Source organism: Pithys albifrons, chromosome 7, assembly GCF_047495875.1.
Source record: "Pithys albifrons albifrons isolate INPA30051 chromosome 7, PitAlb_v1, whole genome shotgun sequence".
Classification (NCBI taxonomy): Eukaryota; Metazoa; Chordata; class Aves; order Passeriformes; family Thamnophilidae; genus Pithys; species Pithys albifrons.
Window position 1 is genome coordinate 17,050,751 of NC_092464.1, and position 22,210 is coordinate 17,072,960.

A 22,210-nucleotide genomic window follows, 5' to 3' on the forward strand; every position below is an offset into this window, starting at 1 on the left:
TTGACTGTGCAAGCCAAGTGCCATCCCAACAGGCAGTCCTGGATGTTTTTTGAAATAACCACAGCAAAGTCTCTTCTTACTTCAGTTGTCTCTTCCCCTATCATAGTAACAAAAGAAAAATTAGGATTCATTTGGAAATGGGAAGGAAGTGGAAAAAGACAGAGATGATAGAAAAGAGGACAACAGGACTGAGAAGCAATTTTGACTGACAATTGCAATCAGGGGATATGGCTATCCATTTCTATATGTTCCTTTACTTTGTTCTCTCTGCTGAAATGCAGATTTCAGAAATAAGGTAGGAGGTTTTACTCCCAGGCCTATCTGAGCAATTTGGCTTCTTAACATTGACCAAAATTATGTGGAAAAGGCCTTGATACCAGGGATTTTAGACACTGTTGTTTCTTCTGGGCAGCTCCTGCTTGGAGTCTAAGGGTACAGACAGTCACGGTGTCAGTGCCCTGCTTTACATTCTGGGATTTCTGCTTCACCACAAAGGCTAATGAGACTTAGAAAAACAAAAATAAAACCAGAATGTGCCAGTGTCATCTAATCCCGCAAAATAGACTTCTAGGTGTTTGAAGGGAGGGTGCAATACAAGTATTAATTGCAAAGCTTAGGACCATCAGGCAGAACTTGCCTTGTGTTGTAACAGCTTGTGGTAGCCAGCTGTGTTTGATGGGTGGTCAGCAGCCTTCAGGGTGCATTGAGCAGCTCTCAAGATGCTCCTACCTGAGGTGGTAGTTGTCTAGAAAGTGCTGTCCAGAGAGTATTTAAAAAGATATGCTGAACCTGGAGTTGCTGTTTGGTAAATTAAATGTCTGCCAGCACTAGCCAAGCACTGGCTGCAGTGTTTGGTGGTTCTGTGCAGTCTGTTTGCCCACTGTTGGAGAAGGAGAGTGGGCAGGCGCTGTCTGCTTGTGGGATTTGCTGTGTCTGCTTTGCAGGCCATTTGCAGGTTTTCATAAACTTCACAAACTGTGATGTATAAGCTGTTGCTCTATGGGAATACTTTGGCTCACGAGCAAAAATAAAAAGTTCTTGCAAAATGAAAGAAAAAGCTTTTGTTGTTACAAAAGTGGAAACAGAAGTACTCCTAGTAATACCAGCAAGTTAATTAGAGAATATGCAACAGAACTTAAAGCCTTTGTGTTGTGTCTGCCTGGCTTGTGTGGCTGCTGAAAGTCCTCTTATCCTCCATGCAACAGCTCAAAGCCTAGAGTTAAACTGTGTTGGTGAGACCAACGGATCTCACTTTTTTTCACCATAGTTATTTCCTAAAAAATAGGAATGTTCTCTGTGTCTGGGACCATGACTTCCTGTCTCATTGATTTGCTCTATAGAACTGGAAATTCAGAATCCTAATTCTTAAAAGGGAGGTGAGCATGCAAGGCTATCTGTACAAGTACATGTTTTTTGCAAATGCTGCTCGGCCTTAGGAAAGCGTTTGAGCAGGCCAGGGAAAACACATTAAAAAAAAATGCCAGATGTGTGAATTACTCTGAGATACTGTTAATTTGATTGCTCATTGAACAAAAAATCTGCAGTAATTTTCAACTGCATCTGTGTAAGGATTTGCATTCAATGAATGCAGGTTATTTTCTGTATTTTTATTCACATATATGTAGCTCAGGTTCCCCTGATTGCAAACCCTGATGAGTGAAGTGGTTTGTTTTTTTAATATATGGTAACAGGAGTGAAGACTATTTATTTATATGTGCTGATAAAGCTTCTGAGTTGTTTTTGATCTGCAGAGCTTCCAAACTAATCAAAATTCTTATTTTTGAAGTATGTCAGTTGATTTAACCATAAATACCATATGGCTTTACCATAAATATGCATGTGTGTTTTAAGTCTAACACAGCAAACTGTTGAAGGAGAGAATTCCCTGACAGAAATCTCCTGACTTCCAGGAAAACATGTATGAGCTAATGTAAAAAAATTATGGAGGAAATACGACATTATTGCCTTCTGCACCTGTCGTACATATTTTTGAAGCATGTTATCTGTGCACCAGTGTGACCTTTTTAAGCAGTATTAACCTTATTTTGTGGAAAAATGTTATGAGAGTCTACGTTAGATAATATTGTCTTTGATGATAGACAGCAATTCGATTAGGTTTTAGAGGAGGCTGTTGGCTTTGACTCCTTTTAGATCACATCCACTATTGTGATTTGAGCTACACTGGTCAAGGTGTCAGTTCCTTTTGGGGAGAAATATGTTTAATACTTCTGGGCAGTACATTTTTCCTGTAGTAATAATACATTGTGCTTCAATAATTTATAATTTTGTCAGTACAAAGGGAACAGTTGACTTTTTATCACTCACTTAAAAAATGTGTGTTATTACTGTCACAGTTATTATTACTACTATTTTAGTGTAGTCTCTATTTAGGTACAGCTTGCAGTGGTCAGTGTAGCTTTTTCACGTGAGAGCTGTTTGCAGTGATCTCAGAGAACTGGAATCTTCACTCAGAGAAACAGCCTGGGCATATTGCCCGTGGTTCAAAATCGCTATTTGAAAGCAAATCTGTTTGTCTTGAAATATTGTGGCTTAGGGTCCTCTACAGCTCAGCAATTGCGTCTTTGCGAGCTGCTCTTCCTGAGATGAATGGCAAAGGGTCTGAATGAGCCTCGTTGTTATGCAGTGTGTCCTGCAGTTAGAGGAGCAGAATGGAACAGAGCTAATCTCTGCAGGATCATGGAGTGAGCTTCACAGAGGCTCTGTAATTCACACAGTTGTGCTACACCAAGAACTGCAGGCAGTATATCAAGGTCAGGATAGCTAGCAAGCCCTGTCTCTCCACACTGATCTTTGCTGTGATACAGGTCCATTAATGTGGTGCAGCGTTGCTGTCCCGGCTCAGGAAGTGCTCTCTGCCACGTGGATACACATGCCCTGCTCTGTGGTGGCTGAGGCCCTGAGTGCTGAGAAGTCTGAATCCAGCCCTTGTGTTCTTATCAGTTGACGATGCTTCCCTGCTGGGTTCTTGAAAAATCACTGTCTCCAAAAGCAGCAGTGTGTCTTGAATAACAAAACCCTTCACATTCAGACTCTTCAGGTTTTGGAAAAGAGCCAACATTCTTGAAGAATGATACAGTGGCCAATAAACATCTGTGAAGTCTGTAAGACTGTCAGAAACAGTAACATTGAAAGTAAAGATCATATCAGTAGCAATTCCCCTGGCCTGACAAGGCAGTCAGTGCAAATATTTGTTCAATTATCCCTGCTTGTTCCCGTTATCACAGACAGATTCATATGTTTTGCCAGAGCAGCAATTCCATCTTCTTCCACAAAGCGGTTCACATCCAAGGCCTTTGCAATGTTAAGTACTGGCCTACTACTGTTTCAGGACCTCCCATACGTGCTCCTTCAGAGTGCAGGAGCCTCATCTGTCTCAGGCAAAGACTCCGCTGTGAAGGGCACTTACAACTTGCAATATGTGAGCATCTGCAATTTTAAGGTTTTGCTGCTCCTTGAGGATTCAACCTTAGTCTGGCTGAGATGCTACACTGCACCAATCTCCACAAAGCCAGGATAGGCTTTGACCTCTTCTAAGTATGATTCTCCTGCAGAGTTACTGGGACTGCAGTGCATTAGGACTTGAACCGTTCTAAACACAAGATTATGTTTGGAGTAGAAGGAGGAAGTCTTTCTGCTTCTTCAAAGCTCTTGGCAAATAGGCACATCTTCCTGAATAACTCTGGGCATGCTGTTCTTCTGCTCCAAGAGCCTTCCCCGTTTTACGTGCTTTGCTCCACTGCCTCTCACTTGCTTGGTGAATAGGAAAACTGAAAACACAGCCCTTCTTGAGATACCTCCCAGTTTACTAGAATCTCTGAGGGCCTGTTTAGAACGTGTCTGGGAATATTTAGGTTTGGGAAGAAATCCTGTAATGGAAATAATAACAGTGCAAGTTGTGGTGAGCAGGAGTATGACGACTGCAATAGCTTCACAAGAGAAAGCAAAGGAAACAACTAAACAGTTGACTCAAAAATAATGCAATTAAACACTAAAATCACTTTTGTACAATTGGAGATGAGAGTAATCCACGGACAGCTCTTCCCCCTGCAGCTCACTCAGAAGTGTTTATTTCTGCTGTTTATTCTGCATATGGTCAGGGACGTGTGTGACTGCAGCTTTCTGTCCAGGTTACAATAACTCCTCAGGATGCTTAATAAAGGGATTCCTATCACATTTCAAGCTAGATGAGGGGATATTTTTCTGACATATGTGAGCTGGCCTGGTTTGAAAGATACCTTAAAACCCAGCTCATATCCTCACTGAGCACTCCTTGCTGCTTCTCTACCACTGAAACAGTAATGTGAATGCAGGTGGGCATCTCTGAGGACAGGATGATTAATTTCATGATGTGTTGTTCAGTGCCATTTGATACATTCCACGTGGTCCTTTGCAAACTTTAATAATGGTGTTTCAAAAGACATCTGTAGAATTTCACAAAAGGGGAGTCAAGGCACCAAACAATTACAATTTGAAGTAATGTTAGATACATAAGACCTTGTGGATGCTCATGATTTCATGGTTTTGTATGTGTGCAAAGCAATGCTCTTGTTGACCTTATTTGTACCTGTGAGCACTTAGCACTGCTGAAGTTGAGAGCCCATGCTATCCAGTAGGAGTCTAGGGACATGGGAATGTACTCTGGCCTCTGTGGAAAGGTCAGTGAGAAGAACTAACTGAGCCCCACACAAACCTGTAGCACAAGCAGAAACACTGTCTATCACTAACATGATTTACTTGATGGTGTTAAATCCATCTGACAGTCCTTTCTCTTCTTTTGTCCTGTTCCTGCAATAGCCTCCGAGCTGCTGTGCCATGGCACTGAGGTTGTGCAGGGAAAGATCTTACCTACTACTGTGGATTTGGCCCTGGCACAACTCCATCCTGTGCCTTTGGGAAGGAGTGACCACAGAAAATCCCTGTGTGATTGTACTGCTTTATCTCATAGTATGCTTAGTGTGTAGGCAGACTGCTGAGTCCTTTCCCATTTTTATGCACACATAAAATACAAACAGGTACAGGTATATATATATTTGAAAATAGCTCTATCTCCTTAGAGATATAAATAATTTTTAAAATTTTATATGTAATCCCTGGACTTGCAGGATCTGTTGTGCAACAGTTGTCTGGGTTACCATAAGGCTCTTTTGCAGCTTACAGCCATTTTTATGTTTGATTGTTGGAGCCCTGCTGATGAACTTTTCTTAAAACCTATCTAAATTTTTATTCTTGAAATCTCACAGAGCGTGTTAAGTTTGGGACATCACTTTGGTACCTGGGGTTTTGTATTTGCATATGTGTCAAGGAAAGTTTAGATTAGGTATTAGAAAAAGATTCTTCACCCAAAGGGTGACTGTGCACTGGAACAGGGTCCCCAGGGTAGTGGTCACAGCACCAATCCTACCAAAGTTCAAAAAGTGTTTAGATAACACTCTCAGGCACATGGTGTGGTTCTTTGGCCATCCTGTGCAGGGCCAGGAGTTGAACTTCGATGATCTGTGTGGATCCCTTCCAGCTCAGGATATTCTATAATTCTGTATTAAGCATTGTGCACATCTGACTACCCCATGCAGTGGGTGGATGTAGCTGTGTTTTAAGAGATAATATTTGTCAGTTGGTTCTTTATCTTACAGGCAAGTGAAAGAAACTGAGAATTTCCTCTCTCAGATGACTCACCTATTCTTTACTCCATGCTGCTGGCTAAGCACAGCATGGAAATAGGTTCTGGCATTAACTTAGAAGTTCTTCCACTTGCCTGAAAATACAGCACCTTGTAATTTAAATTGCCTTTTGTGCAGCATATGCCATGTCTGATCCTCCTTGGCTCCCAGGGGCAGAAGAGGAGCTGGCTTCTGCAAGTGGAGCCACAGGAATGGGGGACACTTCTCTAAATTCTGTGAGAGGCTTCTGAAAATATCCTGTGTGCATGCATTCGTATCATAATGTTACACCACATATGTAGGGTCTGCTCCCAAACCCACAGCCAACTAGCATAACAAAATCAGATTTTACTGCTGTAATGTCAGCCTAGGGTTGAAATATGGCTTTGAAACCCTCCCTTTCACCCCACTTTTTAAATGAAAAACAATCGTGCTGGAGTGTAATAGTGCTTATACTGGCTGCATTTGCCTTTAGCTTTTTATTTTTAAAGCCTTATTTTAGACTTTTAAGAGCTCCCAATTAAACTCTTTAGATCCCGAGTGAAAGCCTGAACGTGCCTGCCTGCACAACAGCAAGTTTCCTGGGGGGGAAAAGGATATTTTTGTATTAAAACTGAAGAAAATTGACACAGTGGTATGTTTTCTCCTTTTGTATTCTTTACTCTTCTTTTTCCTGATGAATCTTCATTTGCTGTTTTGTCATTTTTGTAAGATCTCCCACACTCTTCCCTTTATTTGTTTTTTCTCTTTCCCTTCCCCTTTCTCCTCTTTTCTTTATTTCACCCTCCTCCTTATCTGCTGCCAAACATGGTTTTCACAGTTAACCCCTAAAGGTTTGCAGCAGGAGGATGAACAACTTCATCCCGTCAGTCAGCACAGCGCATGCTGTAAGTGCCTTCCTAAATAACACATAAAAGAAAAGAAGCCCAGGTCAGATGTTCGTATATCCGTTGTGAAATGCATATGGGAGACTATCACCAAGGAATCTGACAACATTGCACTGCTAATTACATGCCAACTGAATGAGAAAAGATTTTATTTCAGTCGGCTTTGCAGCAAACTTGAAAAGAAAGTAATACCACATAACCATCAGTTCGTTAACAGCTTGCCTCAACACTTCCCAGCCCTGGCTCCCATTATAAGCTCTGCTAAGGTCTGACTGAGAAAACAAGTCTCACACAGGGCCCTGCATCACACCAAGGAGAATTTACTGTCACTGGTCATGGGAAATTTAGAGCCAGCCATGACAGCCTGAACAATAAAGTGATTTACACCACGTTTTAATCTAGTTTGCTAATTCATAAATTCTTACATTCTTGTGCATAGTTCCAGAGTGTAAGACTATTTGCACCAGACCTACTGTTATGTGAGGCTTTCAGTGCATTTATTAATACAAATATTAATATAGAAATTCAAACTCAGTTCTCTTTTATGATTTATAAAACACACCTATTGCAGTCTCTGTGGGCATGTACAATCATTTTATAAAAAATCACATATATTAAAATGTAACTAGATGCCTACTCCCACTGCAGCAGGCTCCAAGCTGCACAGGGTAAAAAAGTCTTTGGGTTCCCAGGTATTCAGGAAAAACACTTGAGTGGTAGCAGTCCTTCACAGTTAAAGCTTATATATGAAATTTTGGTGCAAGAAGCAAATTTCAATAAAATATTTTCACAGAAAAGTCTTGGCCCTAGGGCATGATGGGAAAGGGATATTTCTAACATTGTCAAGACCTAACCCAACCTGTGGGTCTCAATAGAAGACCAGGGCTGTAGCTGTTCCTGGGAAAAAAAACACAGGGTCAACAGGGAAAACTATTCACTCTAGCTGTCACTGTAAACATAAAATGTCATTATGCAGTTTGTTCATCTGAAAAGACATAACAGCTGATGACAGGTCAGTTGTTATACTTGCTGTCACTGTGAAGCCAAAGGAGTGAGGTAAGGAGGTTGTGGGGGTGACTTTACTACAAACTGCTCTGTAACCTCCTCCTGGAAGAAAGTTTTGCTGAAAGGGAGCTTTCTCTAGAGCCTGGGCCCAGAGCTTGTTCCTGCAAGTTTCTGACAGCTTTCCTCCTCCCACCTAACTAAAAGGTATAGTAATAAATCTTTGTCAGTAGAAATCCAGTACCCCCCTGAGATCGGACCAGCAGTGATCAGTATCATACACTCTCCCAGGTCACACTGCCTTGCTGTGTCTGCAGCCACAGGTCACCTGAAACTCCAACAGGGACTTTCATCCCTCCACCAAAGGGCTCTGCTGCATGAGCACTGCCAGCCCCAACAAGGCAGTTTCACAGAGACCTTCCCAGCCCAGGACCTGCTTTGGGCAGGAGTGGCCTCACAAGGGACAACACTGAACGGATCCCCTGTGGAGGTGGCCCAGGGTCTGCAGGAGGTCAGCCACCAGAGCAAGTGTGGGGAATATTTCTGTAGAAGACTCTGTGGTTTGGAGTCTCTTCCAGCATGAGCTTTCCTGTCTGCACTTCTCCATAATTCCTCCTTAATAGGTCTCTTGTCCCTGAGGAAACCTGGGAGGATGGGGCAAAAAGGAAAGGATTTTAGGAGGTTCAGTACTGGATGGGATGAGTCCTGTCTGTGTGTAGAAAGCCTGTGGTAGTGTGGGTTGCTGGCTGAGCAGTATCCTGGTTTAGAAACTCATTTGTCTACATCAGGCTCAGAACAGGAGCCTGCAAGTGTAAGCATGGGACAGCCAACTCCTGATTCCTCCAAGTCAAGCTGGAGAAACTGAAGTTTTCTTGTTTTTTTAAAGATGCTACAGTCTTTACACCAAGATTAAATGACATTTCTTATAAGAGGAAGGTACTTTGGGCTACAATTTCCCCTCCCTTGCATTGCTGAGCAGCCTTGCAATGCCTTCCCACATCAAATGTGGGTGAAAGTTAGTGGTGTTGTGTGATTCATGGTTTATTTTGGGATCCCTTCATGGGTAAAGAAGCTGCAGCAATGCAGACAAATACAGAAATATTAATTCGAATTAACCTAATTTTATTCTTAGAGAAAGAACTCTGAAAGTCTTTTGTGCCCTGAAATTGCAGTTTGGAAATTACTGGAATCAAGGAGAGGTTGTGTGTGAGTATGTAACCTACAGAAATACCTCATCTCATCACTAATTTACTCACGCATATAAACTTCATTTTTCTTTCAGATGCCCCAGTTTATTTTCTGTTCATATTTTTCCTCTTGTTTGTTTTGAAAATGCTGGTCAACACATGTTAAGCCAGTCTCCAAAACCAACAACAGGAAGTTCAGGAGAGGCAGCAAGATAAACAACTGAATAGTGTTGCCAATTTTAAAATGAAGATAAGTTATATGGGACCTTTTATTGAACCAGCAAATATTTTACAGTGTTCACCATTTGAGGCCAACAGTCCTCTTTTTTTGTCCTCCTCTGTTTTGAGCTAGAATAGAAGGTGTGTAATTCATCAGGAATCTGTACATGTTTAAGTAGCTTCAAGAAATACGAAGGTCATGTGAGACTGACCTACTCTGTCTTGACTTTAGTGTCCATTTTTTCCCCACTACATAATGTTCTATACCCTTTTCTCTCTGTCTCGTTCTCTCATTCACACATTGATTTCAAGCCATCTTTGCTTTGTCAGTGTTACTGGATAATACAAAGCAGGGTTTAAGCCAGTTGTTGCAGTTCACCTTGAGCTGGATATAAGAGCAAGAGGGGGAGCAATGTGGATGCTTCTTGGTCCTACGTAGGTGACCGGTGTTGCCTTCGCTGTTCCTGGCAGAGCCTTCAGGTAAGGTCAGTTCATCACCTCACACATACAATATTCTTAGGTCAGAATTCTTATATCCAAAGGATAAAATATAACTGTAATTAACATTTCTTAGCATACCTCTGAAGTTGTCCAAGTATATAAAAATTACTAATTTGGATGTGGTGAACAATAAGAACCTGAATTGTTCTGAAATATTTGAATGTGCCACAAGCACCATGTAGCCAGAGAGCCTTTGTACGTAGTAAATTGGAGGTAAGTGATGTTTCTGTGGAGTTAAAGGATGATTTGCCTTCAAGAACCCTGGAGTTCACTTTCTTTGAGTGGCCTTTCTGATAGCAGAACAACAAAAGAAAACATTTTAAATATAAGAGAAGTCCTTGAAAATTGTGTTGTGAAATGCCTTTGAAATGGGCAGAATTTTGCCTGTGCATGTTGACTTTAGATTTCTGAGGGTCATTTACATCTCTGCTAAAAGGGGATGCAAGCTACCTTGCAAGAGAGTTGTCAGGACAAGCTGGTGAATATTTATGAAGAAATTTCATAGTGAAAAAAAATGCCGTGTATATTATTTATAATTATGTGAGTCCTGAAAAATACCACGCTGTATTACAAAGCTGATATTGTCTGGTGTCTTCACTCCTGGCACTACATCCTACAGTAAACTGTATACTGAAAACTCATACTAATGGAAAGGTATACAGGATTCCATTGGTAAGTGATTTATAGTGACTTCCTATTATAAACATGAGGGAACAAATATCCCGCCTTGCTGGTTTCTTTGGGCGGATGTTGAGAGCAGAATGAGACATTCCTGGCCGGGCAAAAGCTGGTTCTCTGGATGCCTGAAACTGGGAGTGGAATGAAGCACCAGAAAGTGAGGTATAAATGACAAACCCTAAAGATAAATGATTGAGTTTCCATTTTCACAGTGTTTAAAACTTCCTGGTTGTAGAGCAAATGACAACTATTTAAGTGATTTCCAAACATGTAACAAAAAGATGTTTCTGATGTTTAATATTAAATAGATTTACTGTAGGTTCTCAATATATGCTGAAAGCCTACTAAAGTCCTTTGATAAGAAACATAATCCCTTCTAAAACAGAACAAAGCACCTTCAGCAGCAGCTTCTTTTGCCTTTCAATTGATAAATATACTATTGAACACAACTGTAGTTTGTTCAGGCAAGTTATTTGTGCTGGCTAGTGTTATGCTGTTGAGATGTATGTATGCATGTATGTACGTATGTAGTAGGGTAAATGTCATTGTTTATCCCATGAAATTAGTCCTGGGAACAGTGTGGAATACAAGAATTCATCAGCACTGGCTTTTCCTGGAGTCATTTGATACATTGATCTAAGCTTGACATATGTATAGGGGTTTAAAATTGTGTGACAGCTTGCCTTGTTCCAACTACTGAGATGGCCACATTCCTTCAGAAGGGACCAATGGTGGCTGCCCCTTCAGGCGTGTGAGATTAACGGGAACCACAGTGTTGGAGAGGACAGCTGTGGTGCATCCTTGATGCCTCATAGAAAGTGCTGCTTCTCATGTGTTACGGGTTTAGCTATGGGTGTATGTGTGTGTGTATATGTATATATGTGTATATGTATATATGTGTATATACATATGTATGTATATTATTCCATACCATAATCTGACATCACAGCAAGTATAAAAACAGGTGTGGAAGGGACTTCAGACAGGTTCCTTCATGGATGATGCTGAGTGAACATGTTATCACCATGCAGGTAGTGTTAGGCCTTGCCACCACTTCAAAGCTGTTTGGTTTGGGAAGAAAACATTTTTTGTCAATGTTTTTTTCTCCTGTCTTGCCAGGTGTCTTTTGGGGGAGTCTTTTGGGGTGTTTTTGTGGACTGAGGTGGTGGAGGTCTGTATTGTTGGGTGGGCAATTTGGTGGAGCTGTTGTAGTTGTTGGGGTTTTTTCCAGATCTGAATATATATCATACTCTGTTTTACATTTTCTCTCTTCTCTATAAGAAGCTTGCCATTTCAGGGTTTGGTTTTTCAGGGTTTTTTCCCTCCCCCCTTTTCCCTTGCAAGAAGGCTCTCTGACTCTCCGTGTTGGGTGCTTGGCATTTTGCAGAAAGAGAAAGCTCATGAGTGAAGTGCCCATCAGCATGTGCTTTGGGGTGAGTCCTTAGCTGAGGCTGTTCAGTGAGATTCAGCATGCTGCATCATTTTTCCATTCCTTCTGTCACCATTTCCAAAGTTACCCAGCTCCTGCGCCATTTCCTCATTGCATCAGAGAAGAAATCTAGGAACATGTTGTACGATAGTCAAGAAATTTTTTTTTGAAAATGCTGTTCTTTGGCTATTTTCATGAAACAATCTCACCAAAATGTTGCTTTACAGTTGAAATATACTTGGAAATTCTGGTGCAGATATGTAAAATATCAAAAGCTTTAATTAGTAGTTGAGGGTAGAGCAGATAGATTATGACATATGAAGAAAAAGAAAATGTTGGGTAACATTCACTTTCTTTTTGTTGTTACAAATTTGACAAAATTTTGTCATGTATGTTCTGTCTCTGGTGGGTGAGGAGCCAGGCATGACCAGACTGCTTTTCTTCCAGGCTGAGCTAAGCCATTAAGGCTGTAGTTATACTATCAGCATACCAAATATCTATACATAAATATAGATACGGATTGTGGATATACTAGATATCCAAAGGAGAGATACGGTCCTCCCCTCATCCAGCTCACAGCATATCCACATGAATGGTAATGCTGTCCAAAGGGAAAAAGTGCGAGGAAGTGGCCACAGAAGGCTTGCTTAGCCATCTGGCTTTGCAGCAGCACTCGGGGATGTTTGCCTGTGATGTGAGGTAGGTGGACTGAAGCCACTTCTTAAAGGACAGACATCTCTGTTGTTTAGGAGCGGAGTCTGGAAAAGTAGCCTGGATAAAGATACGTGACTTAGGAATGTGAGGTGAACCCCTCTTGTGCTTTGAGTTAGGTCAAGATGGTTTGACTGGCAAGATGTCAAGGAGATCGTAAGGAATGGTCTTTGTCTCTCTCAGTGTGGTTATCCCCAACCAAAAAATGATGGTAATAATTATTTCCTTCACTAAGGGCAGTTCAGACAGATGTGAGCTGCTTGGATGCTATGGTAGTGCAAACTGGGGTATGCTGTCAGAGGTTTGGTATAGCAGAATAGAATTTTTGGAAAGAAAAAGGGTGCCTGTGCTTTGAAACGATGGATTTACAGACTTCATTGTACTAACATGCTTTTACAGCAATTATTAACAAGAGCTTTGCAAATTATCAATGGTGCTTTTATTGTAAGCCAGTTTTGAGTTTCTTTGATATAAATTATTTGAAGAAAACATAAAAACTGAATGGAATAAGAAAATACTTATAATTCAGGAAACATCTTCAGCAAAGTTAAAGAATGGGCAGCTTTTTCCTCCTGGATTTTATTCTTTAGTTTTGCTACTGCTTTTATATACCATGGGCTGGCCACTTTCTTTTAGAGCACCAGTAAAACATATTTGCAAATACTCCTTCAAATGAATGCTGGAATTGGAATGTGTGTCACCATTCACACCTACTTTCCTCAGAAGTTTGTACAAGCAATTTTTTTGTTCATAGGAAATATTTTCCAACAGTGAAAGAAACTGACAGATGCTTGAGTGAAGTGTATTTATATCCAGGTTTGCTCTGGCAGTGATGTTCTCTATTACATGCCATTTCCATTTCTATGCCTACTGACCTATTCAGTCCAAACCTTTTTTTGAAAATTGTCTCTAACTAAAAAAACAATGAAGCAGAGCTGAAAAATTCTTTGTAGCTAAGTACAGTGTGAAGTCGACTAATTTTGGTGTCATTCAGTATCTCTTTCTGGATCAAATGTTTCTTTTTCTTTCACTGTCCTCTTCATAGATTGGACTTCCCCCTTTTGAATCCCATTCAAACATTGATCTAGGAGAGCTTAAAAGATACTGATGTAAGATGTGTGTTTTTGAAACAAAACTTAAACTTTAGTCTCCTGTGAACAATTGTTTATAAAGCTGTTTTGCTGAAGGATGGAAGACTGCTAAGTCAAACAGCTTGGCAAACAGCTTGACCTCTGAAATTACAGCTGGTCTCCATGCATATCTTTGGTGCAGCTGTGGTCTCCAGTGGTCACCCCCATGTGCTGGGCAGTGCTGAGTTACTGCTGTATGAGACGATGGACTGTGGTGGGCAAGGTTGCTCGTAAGTGAAGGGTTACCAAGGGTTGCCATGTGCTTTGGTACCTGTTCCACTGGAAGCTCTGTTAAATACCAGGTCAACTTTTAACTAATAATCTAATGGAAATCCAGCAGTCATGTTGATTTGTAGTTGGGAATCTGGTCTCATAAAGATGTGCATTAGCTTATGAGATTTATGCTGTGTTTAGAGGCTTTTGGGGTCTTGTAGCCATTAGTGCTTGTGCTGTTGCTGTTCCTTTTGTTTGACTTCTTTTTCTAGGTGTTGCAGTTGGACATTGGCTTCTTGCTCCTCTGTAATATATTTCTGTGTCAGGATAGCAAATCCACTGAATAAAGCTTATACATTTCTGCTTGGTAAATATTTCTGGCTTCTCTGCAATGTGAGGATTTATGAATGAACAAATGAGACTCTTGATGAAAATGTGTTGCTTATGCCTGTGATGCAGTTTCATCTTTGAAGGCTGTTAACCAGGTGTGCTTGTTACTTGTATCCTTCTCAGGCGGCCTCTGGGACTGAGGCACATCCTGGGCAAGGGGCACATTGAAACCCACACACATGGTGTGTGCACGGGTGAGAGTTCTATTTTTAGTGCATACAAGAAGGCATTCACTGAAGGGCAATGAAGCTGATGTTTATTTTTAGGTTTTGCAATTCCTTATGTCCTTGGGATTCATGTTAAAAACTGCTCTATCGCCCCGGAAAATGTAGGTGAACCTTCAAGACCAACTTTATTCTCACTATTACCAAAATAACTTTTCCCTTGACATAGACTGGTGTGGGATATGGTCGGCAGGGTCCAGCACCAGTTCTGCCAGTCAGGTCTGGTGAGGCTTAGTGAGGTTCTGCTTCACAAAAGCTTATTTTAGTAAAGGCATGTCTTGGGAACCTCTCCACAGCATTTTTAGTTGGCATGTGCTCCAAGCTCAGTGTATCTTTCTCGAGGCAGATGCTTTCATGAAGCTCATCCTTTATATGTGTCAAAGCAAAGATTTTATTTTAAATCTGGCAGCAATTTTTTAATAAATCTTGGGTAATTTTTCAACATGCCTATTCCCTGAACATGCTTGTTTTTAAAACTATTAAAATAAAATAGCCTTTTTTTCTTCCTGTTTTCAGAAAATCTGGAGAATGGACCAAATAAGTGTGAAAGGTAAGGGGCTTCGCAGTTTTCCAAAGTTATTGCTGTTATTACAGCTTTCCTGATATCATCTAGTTATGTAAGCTGTATGTGTAAATATTTGTTATTGCTTGAATCTAGTGCAGCTAACAGAAAAGGAACCAGCAAAGATGAAACATACTGGAAGGAGATCAACGCAGCTATGGCCCTAACGAACCTTGCCCAGGGGAAGGATAAACTGCAGGGAACCACCAGCTGCATCATTCAGAAATCATCACATATATCAGAAGTAAAGACTGTTAAAGTGCCATTAGTTCAGCAGTTTTAAGAGATGTGTCCTTTTTCATGTCGAATGGACATTTCCCTCACTGGATTGGTTTTCAGCAAAATCAGAGTCACAGAGATGAGGCAAATGTGGAAAACAGCTCCCCTTTTACAGAATGGTCAGTTAAAAAAAATAAGGTCCCTTTTGACTCAGACGTTTCCATTGTATTAAATGAAATGTTCAATTGCTTCTGTAAAAGGCATGTAAATTATAAAAAAACCTGTTTTTATCAAAACATTAACTTATTTTATGTTAAGCAAAGTGCGCATAAGATGTTTGCATTGCTATTACAGTAAGTGCCTTGCTTTGAAAAAATAAGCTATAACGTGGGCATAGTACAACAGTGTTATGCCTCAAAATGACAATGCCATAATGCTTAAACTTTGTATATTATTCCAAGTGGGCTTAAGCAGCCGAGGGCTAAACACATTACTGCTGAAAGCCCTGGAGAGTTGTGCTTATTTGACTTGTACAAACTGATGAATCTTAATGAAATTGTTACATCATTCTCTCTCTCTTTTTTAATCAACAGTGTTATAAAAATGTACAGTATGTTTTGTCAAAGTGACAATGAGGTTGTTATGCATGTTTCTTACTTGTATATGCAGTATATTAAAATACCAAAATCATTCCTTTGAAAAGTGCAATACTCTAGAACACAAAAATTTAGGAAATAAGTTTATTGTTCAGATTCTTTTGAACTTATACATATGCTCCCAGCTGTGTTGTTCATTAAAGATTTCTAGTTGAAAAGGTATTAGCCAGACTAGCTATAAATTCAAGTCGAATTTCTATAATTTTAAAGCTTTATTAGTGACTTACTGAAGTTTTGATATAAGTAAAATTGATTTGTTCTTCTGGTACAAAACTAAATCTATAGTGCCATCTATTATTTGCAGTGGAACTCAAAAATGTTTCCATAGTGAAACTTACTACTTTAATGTGGTTTAAACATTTTTATTTTGTGTGTACTGCATAAATGAGGATAGTTGATTGACATTTCATATTTCAGTGAGAAAAATCTATAATATAAACTATCAAAGCCCAAGCTAGAATCACAAATGAGAACTGAAAGATTGAAAAATCTCAGCATTTAAGGCAGAAGGGTTTTAAGAAGATACTAAACCATGTATTAAATGTCACGTCTCTAAATTTCACTGCTATTGAGTGTAATAACTAGCATAAAACCAGGTTTATTTTTAAATTTTATTTGGAGGTGTACAAGTTATTCTTAAGTCATATAACAATGGTCTAATGAGGTTTACAGTGCTTGAATAAACAGTGGCAAAGCCAAAATCAATATTTCCTAAATCGGTTATAGAAAACTGGAAAAGAGCTGATTGTTGCTAGGATTTGGATTTTTTCCTGTGGGTATCCTGTCAGGTTTTTTCCTACTTACCCCTTTCCTTGTTTCTCTTTTTGGTGAGCCGTCAAGGAACAAGATAAGACTTTAGTTCTGCTCCTGCTGAGCTTAATGGCAGAACTCCCACTTCAGTGGAAGCAGGACTATGCTAATGATGAAATTAACTTCCAAGTCGAGGCTGTTTCAGTTGCACTAAAGTAGTCAAGATACATTGCAAATATCAGCCTTGGTGTGACTTCTTAGAAAACTCCTTGATGTAACATAACGTTGTTGGGTTTATTTAGTGTACAATGAAAATTATTTGATATGAAAATATTTTGTACATATATATTTTTACTTTGTTTTCTAAATTGCTGATTTGCATTGACTTAAAAGTGCCAAGCAAGAAATGTATGTTGTGACTGTATGAACAGTTGAAGTATATGTTTTACTGACTTGCATCATTATGTGTCTAAGATTCCATGACATTAATTTTTTTATACTTTACTGGATTTTGACATAATAATGTGAGTTTATAACTAATAGCAGAGTTAATACTTCACTTTTGTTCATACTATTGTAAGTTATTCTGATATTAAATATTTTGTGACAATAAATTCATGGTTTTGACAAACTTTTCTGTTAGAAATATTCAGTGTTTTGTCTGTATAAATGACAACAAAATTTGTCATGTAAAAAAGGTATTTTTGGGGACTTCTCTGAAGTAAAACTGGAGAAGATAAGCCATTGTATAAACATCTTGTTAATTGTTCTTTTTTCAAATGATCAAAGCACAAGAATAACTGTAAAACACATCAAGTGGGTTTTAAATTTAAGAAATACTTGGCCTAATTTCTTGTTACTGTTTCCTTTAATTTATTTTTTCTACTGCTGCTTTAGAGTTTTCTGAAAACACAAATTCTAATGAATTATGTGTGTGTCTTTTTTTAAGTAACAAAAGTCATGATCAGTGCTGAGCCAACAGCTGATGAAAACTCAATAATTATTTATGATATTGGAAAAACAATCATTATTACTATTGCTCTTCTTTGTTTCAACATATGTAATCATTTTAGTAAAATAAATAACTGCAAACAACATCTTGCTGGTTTGAATTAAATATTCATTTATCTGTCCTTAGGCATTTGGATTTCTGGGTTCAGGGTTTCTCTGTGCTGGGATACCAGCATGTGATAGACAAAGATGAAACAGAAATATTTGTCTTCTCATTAACACACCTGGTGGTATGCAATTTTGTGAAGTGGTTGAGTGCATCCCTGATGAAAATGACTGCAGCAAGGTTAGGGTAATGACTGCTAATTACAACATGGCATGATGCTCATAAATCCTCCACACTGCAGCAGTGCAGAGGAAAGGCTTATCTAGTCACTGACCTGAATCACTGGTGGAGTTGGGAAAGACTTTGGTTATTTAGGGGATTTGGGGAGTACAGGCTACATTTGGCCACATTACCCTACGGTTCCCCTGCATACTCGACTGTGGACACTCTGTGGAGGAGATACAATCAACCCAGCCAAAAGCTCAGTGATCATAGTGGAGACCCAGTGCAAGTGGTCTTAACTTTTGTGCCTCAGCTCCGCTTGCATGGGAGGGGTGATAGCTGAGGTTTGGTGGGCAATCAGCACTTTGGGGCTTTATTTCTTGTTAATCTGTGGTCTTTGTACATGGCTGTAACATCTTCGGCCATCCAACATGTCAGTGGAGATCTGGATGTTCAGTTGGTATGTGAGTCCTGAGGGAATATGTACAGCCTGACTTTTGCTGTTGGGAACACGCTGAAACTCTCACATACTAATGATGCTGAGCTACTTGGCATCTACTTTGTACCTGAGTCTGCCATGAAGAAACCAACTCAGTCTGCTCCCATCTACTCTGTCACATCATTTGAAATAGCTGAGGACTCACAACATCTTATAAATCACTGAGACTAAGGGGAGCTCCAGTTTTCAGTTCAGTAGTTGGAATATACATTTGGATCAAGATTACAGTCTCCCTTCCCAGCTCTGTAGGAGATCTGTACTGTGCAAGGAAGAATGATTTAGCTTTGTCTAAGGGAAAGGTTATGTGGTCTTAAACCTCTTTCTTAATTATCTCTTTACTCAGATAGGTTTTGATTATGGTCTCTGGCTTTGATGAATTATGTTTTTATCTACCTAAACTATCCATCACTGGAGATCCACAACAATCTCAGTGGAGATCCACCAGTGGAGAACCAAATATGAGATACTATTAAAGGAAGCAGCTTTGATTATAAAAATAATCGTAAGCTTCTTGAATTTACTGTACTCTTAATGCTCAGAAAGTCCTTCTTTGTACCCCTGTGCCATCCCCAGCAATAAGAGAGAGTGTGGGAATAATTCTGCATTAGTGGCCTTGCACCAGGGAAAGCAGTTTGTGACTGCCCTGGGGATCTCTGAAGTTCCAGGCAACTGCCCTCTCTCCCTGTTTCACCACAGTGAGTGAATACTGGCATGAGAAATCACTCAGAGCCAGTCAGGGAGCATGCCAGTGAGGCACACCATATTCTCCCTACCAAGGCACTGCCAAGTAGTAGGACTGCAGCCACCACACTCACATCCTCCTTCATGAATCCTCCCAGAGATTTTCAGGATCCATAATGCCTCTGTTTCTTTCAGTCTTGAGGAAGTCCTGGGCCACGTTCCCCTCCATGGCTTCCAAGGGCTGGACAAGATGGGTGTATCTGCTGGTGAATCCCTTGTGTGGAGCTGAAGATGAGAGTAAATGTGCCTAGTCATCCAACTTTCCAAAGCTGCAAAAAAAACTTCTATAAATTGAGCTCCACGAGTTCTATACAAGTCTTATTCAGAATTTGAGGACCTCAGAGTGGCCCTGACAGAGCCGTGATCCCGGTACTGCCTTGAGAGAAAAGTAGAACAGCAAAGCTTGCCACTCTTCTGGGGCTGAGCACTGCCTCCAATGCCCCCTTGCTATATGGCAAAAGGAAGGGTACAGCTGTCTTTCTATCATGGCTGAGTTTCTGACACACCCCAGCATTTCTTCCTGTGAAACCCCATGTTCTGCTATGAAACCTTCACTGCAAGTGTTCTTCCACTCGGTTTGAATGTGCTTTTTTAAAACTGGGCTTGTTATTTGCAGGAAAATAGAGCCCAGACTTGGTACAGACTGAGAATACCAGATCCTCTAGTATTCCACAAGCAGATCTGAAGTCCAGTGTGCACCAATTTAGTAGTCACAGTGACAGCTTGAAGCATGTTAAGCCCATTTTCATATCTGTATTACTATGAACAATGTACGGGACTCTTGGAGAATCAGAAAGGACCTCATAGGGTTTCAGACACTTTTGAAGGTCCAAGGGCCAAGTCATGTTTCCATGGCCAAGTACTACATGCCTATTTTGAGGCATCTAGACAGAAACCTGGCCTGGTTCAGAAACTGGGTAAGCAAGTTTGGCATCAAGCCTTAACTGCTACACCAAGGTCCCCAGCAGAGCATGCACTGGACTCAGCATGGTGAGAATACGTCTGTGCAGTTTTTGGTTCATTGCTTATTCTATGCCTTCGCTTTTTCACTATGTCCACAAGTTTCTCTTTGCAGCATTTCAAAGAGGACAATAATAAAGCTTTGTGTGGCTGAGCTGTTGTGTGTAGGAGGACGTTGATATTTGGGAGCTGCTCTGTTTAAACACCCACCCTAGTTAGCTGGAGCAGGAAAGGGAGATGAAGCATGGTACAAAAGGCTGAATTGCATGAAAGTACTGCGTTGACACACTGCAGAATTGAGACCCAAACCCACAGCTTTCGTAGTGCTGGGTTGCTGAGCCAGTGTTCAGGTTTGGGCCCCATCTTGAAACTCCTCTTGTTTAACAAGAAGGGAGGTGGTTGGCTAAAATACAAGTACCTTGAGGGAAAAAAAATAAAAAGAAAAAAAAAGAAGTGGAAAAGAGACACGAATGCCTAATGCAACAGAGAAAAAACTCAAACCTTCTTAATGTTGCTGTTATGTCAGCTTGGGTTATTGGCAGTGGAAGTGGTTATTGGCAGCGGAAGTTAAACCTGGCTCAAAGCTAATATAACTTGTGCACCTGACTTTTTAAAAGGAGCTGAGATCTGGTTTCTTTATGGATGGGCTTTTTTTGTTCGTGGTGTTGGTCCCTTCTCCAGATTTTTTTAACTTTCGGCCTGCTTTGGACTTGACTGTCCTTTTATCTTTCTTCCTGACTGAAAAGTCTGCAGGCAGCAATGGAACCTTTCGGGCCAAAGCTCATTTTTCTCGCTATGCCATTTCTAGGGCTGTACAGGATGTATGACTCAACAAACTGGTGTTCAGTGACAAAGTCTGGTATCTCCCTTCTCCCACTCTAGGGCCGGTGAACATATGAAGCCTCAAGGGTGTGCAATAGATGCTCTTCAACCAACAAGTTCCACCATCTATCACTTCACTCCTAACTACTACTGCTTTTGGCTATCTTAACTCCCAAAAGGACTGTCAATTTAACCATAACTACCTAAGAACTGCCAAGTCTCATTTTATGAGCTGCTGTTGAGAGTTTAGCTATTTAAGGCTGATTTTAAACAATTTTTATTGGTACTTTGTGGCATGTGCCTGATTTACAGTGCTGTAAATAACCACAAATTAGGGACATTTCTTTACAGTAAAGACACATTATCTTGAGCATAGGAAAGATAGTTTGCTGGTGAAGAACTTTTCTGCTACAGGCTTCCTGTGTGACCCCAGAAAAGCCTCATCCTGAGTTTGGTCTATGCAGAAAAGCTGATGCTTCACTGGGAATGCTCTAAACACCAGGAAATGTGGGATGAGGATCCCATCTTGACATGTTCCTCACTGTCTCACCCCACTGCTGTGATAGGAGAGAGCAGTGCTGTTTTGTAAGTGGCACACTCAACATGATGCACTGAAGGAAGTGTAGGTACCTGATGCTAAGCATCATTAAAATTTCATCTCAGTCACATGCATCACCTTCTGCAGCACTTCCATCTTTTCACTGACTGAAGCAGGAGAATGGGCCACTGAGACCAGATGCCCAAATCTGACAGCTGAAGGGGAAGACAAACCACACTCTCAAGACACAAGCCATTGGGATCCACACCACAAAGAGACCTAATGGGCTCTGACCATCACTACCTGCCTTCCTTTGCAACATCAACTGAGGAGCACACTGACACATGTGGAAAACCTCATCCTGGAAACCATGAAATGTGTCTTTTTATTAAAAAGACTTCTTGCTGTCCAGGAATTTGTGGATATGCAAGTTCAGGTGTAAGATATGATGTTTCATTGACTTGTGACTTGGGAATGTTCAGCAAAGCTGCCTGATCTTCCTCATATTACCTGGTGTGAGGAGGAGAATCTTCACTCTAAGGGGTTTTAAGCTCCTTCTTGCACCTTTTAAAGAATTTTTCTACCAGGCCTGCAAACAAGAGAGTCTGCTCATCACGATCAGAAGAAATCCAGAAGTCAGCAGCACCAGACAACCCTGCCCTGTGCTGTCATGGTGGGAGAGGACAGCAAACACCCCACTGGGGTCTTCAGTGCATTCACTGCTCTGCACAGATGGGTTCCTCTGCAACGATAGATTTCCTATGCATGTTTGCTCTCTTCGTGTACAGAGAGAAATCCTACTCACTGGGTGGAGCAAGAGTGTGTAACTGAAGTACATGGCTAAATGGTTCAGGAAGCTCTTAAAATGTGAATCTTAACTTTGAGAATCTTGTGAAATGGCCACAAAATACGTGGCCAGATTTTAGAATGTTCCA

At 40.5% G+C, this 22,210-nt stretch overlaps 1 protein-coding gene across 1 annotated transcript in view; it reads left to right on the top strand.

Moving 5' to 3' along the window:
* MKX (mohawk homeobox) overlaps window positions 1-17,480 on the top strand; it is a 49,115-nt gene extending 31,635 nt beyond the window's left edge. Inside the window, exons 5-6 of the mRNA XM_071560056.1 lie at window positions 14,766-14,799; window positions 14,908-17,480. Of these exons, the coding sequence (XP_071416157.1) occupies window positions 14,766-14,799; window positions 14,908-15,094 (221 nt within the window). The 3' untranslated portion in view covers window positions 15,095-17,480. The remainder of the gene's footprint in view (window positions 1-14,765; window positions 14,800-14,907) is intronic.
* Window positions 17,481-22,210: the final 4,730 nt, after the last annotated feature.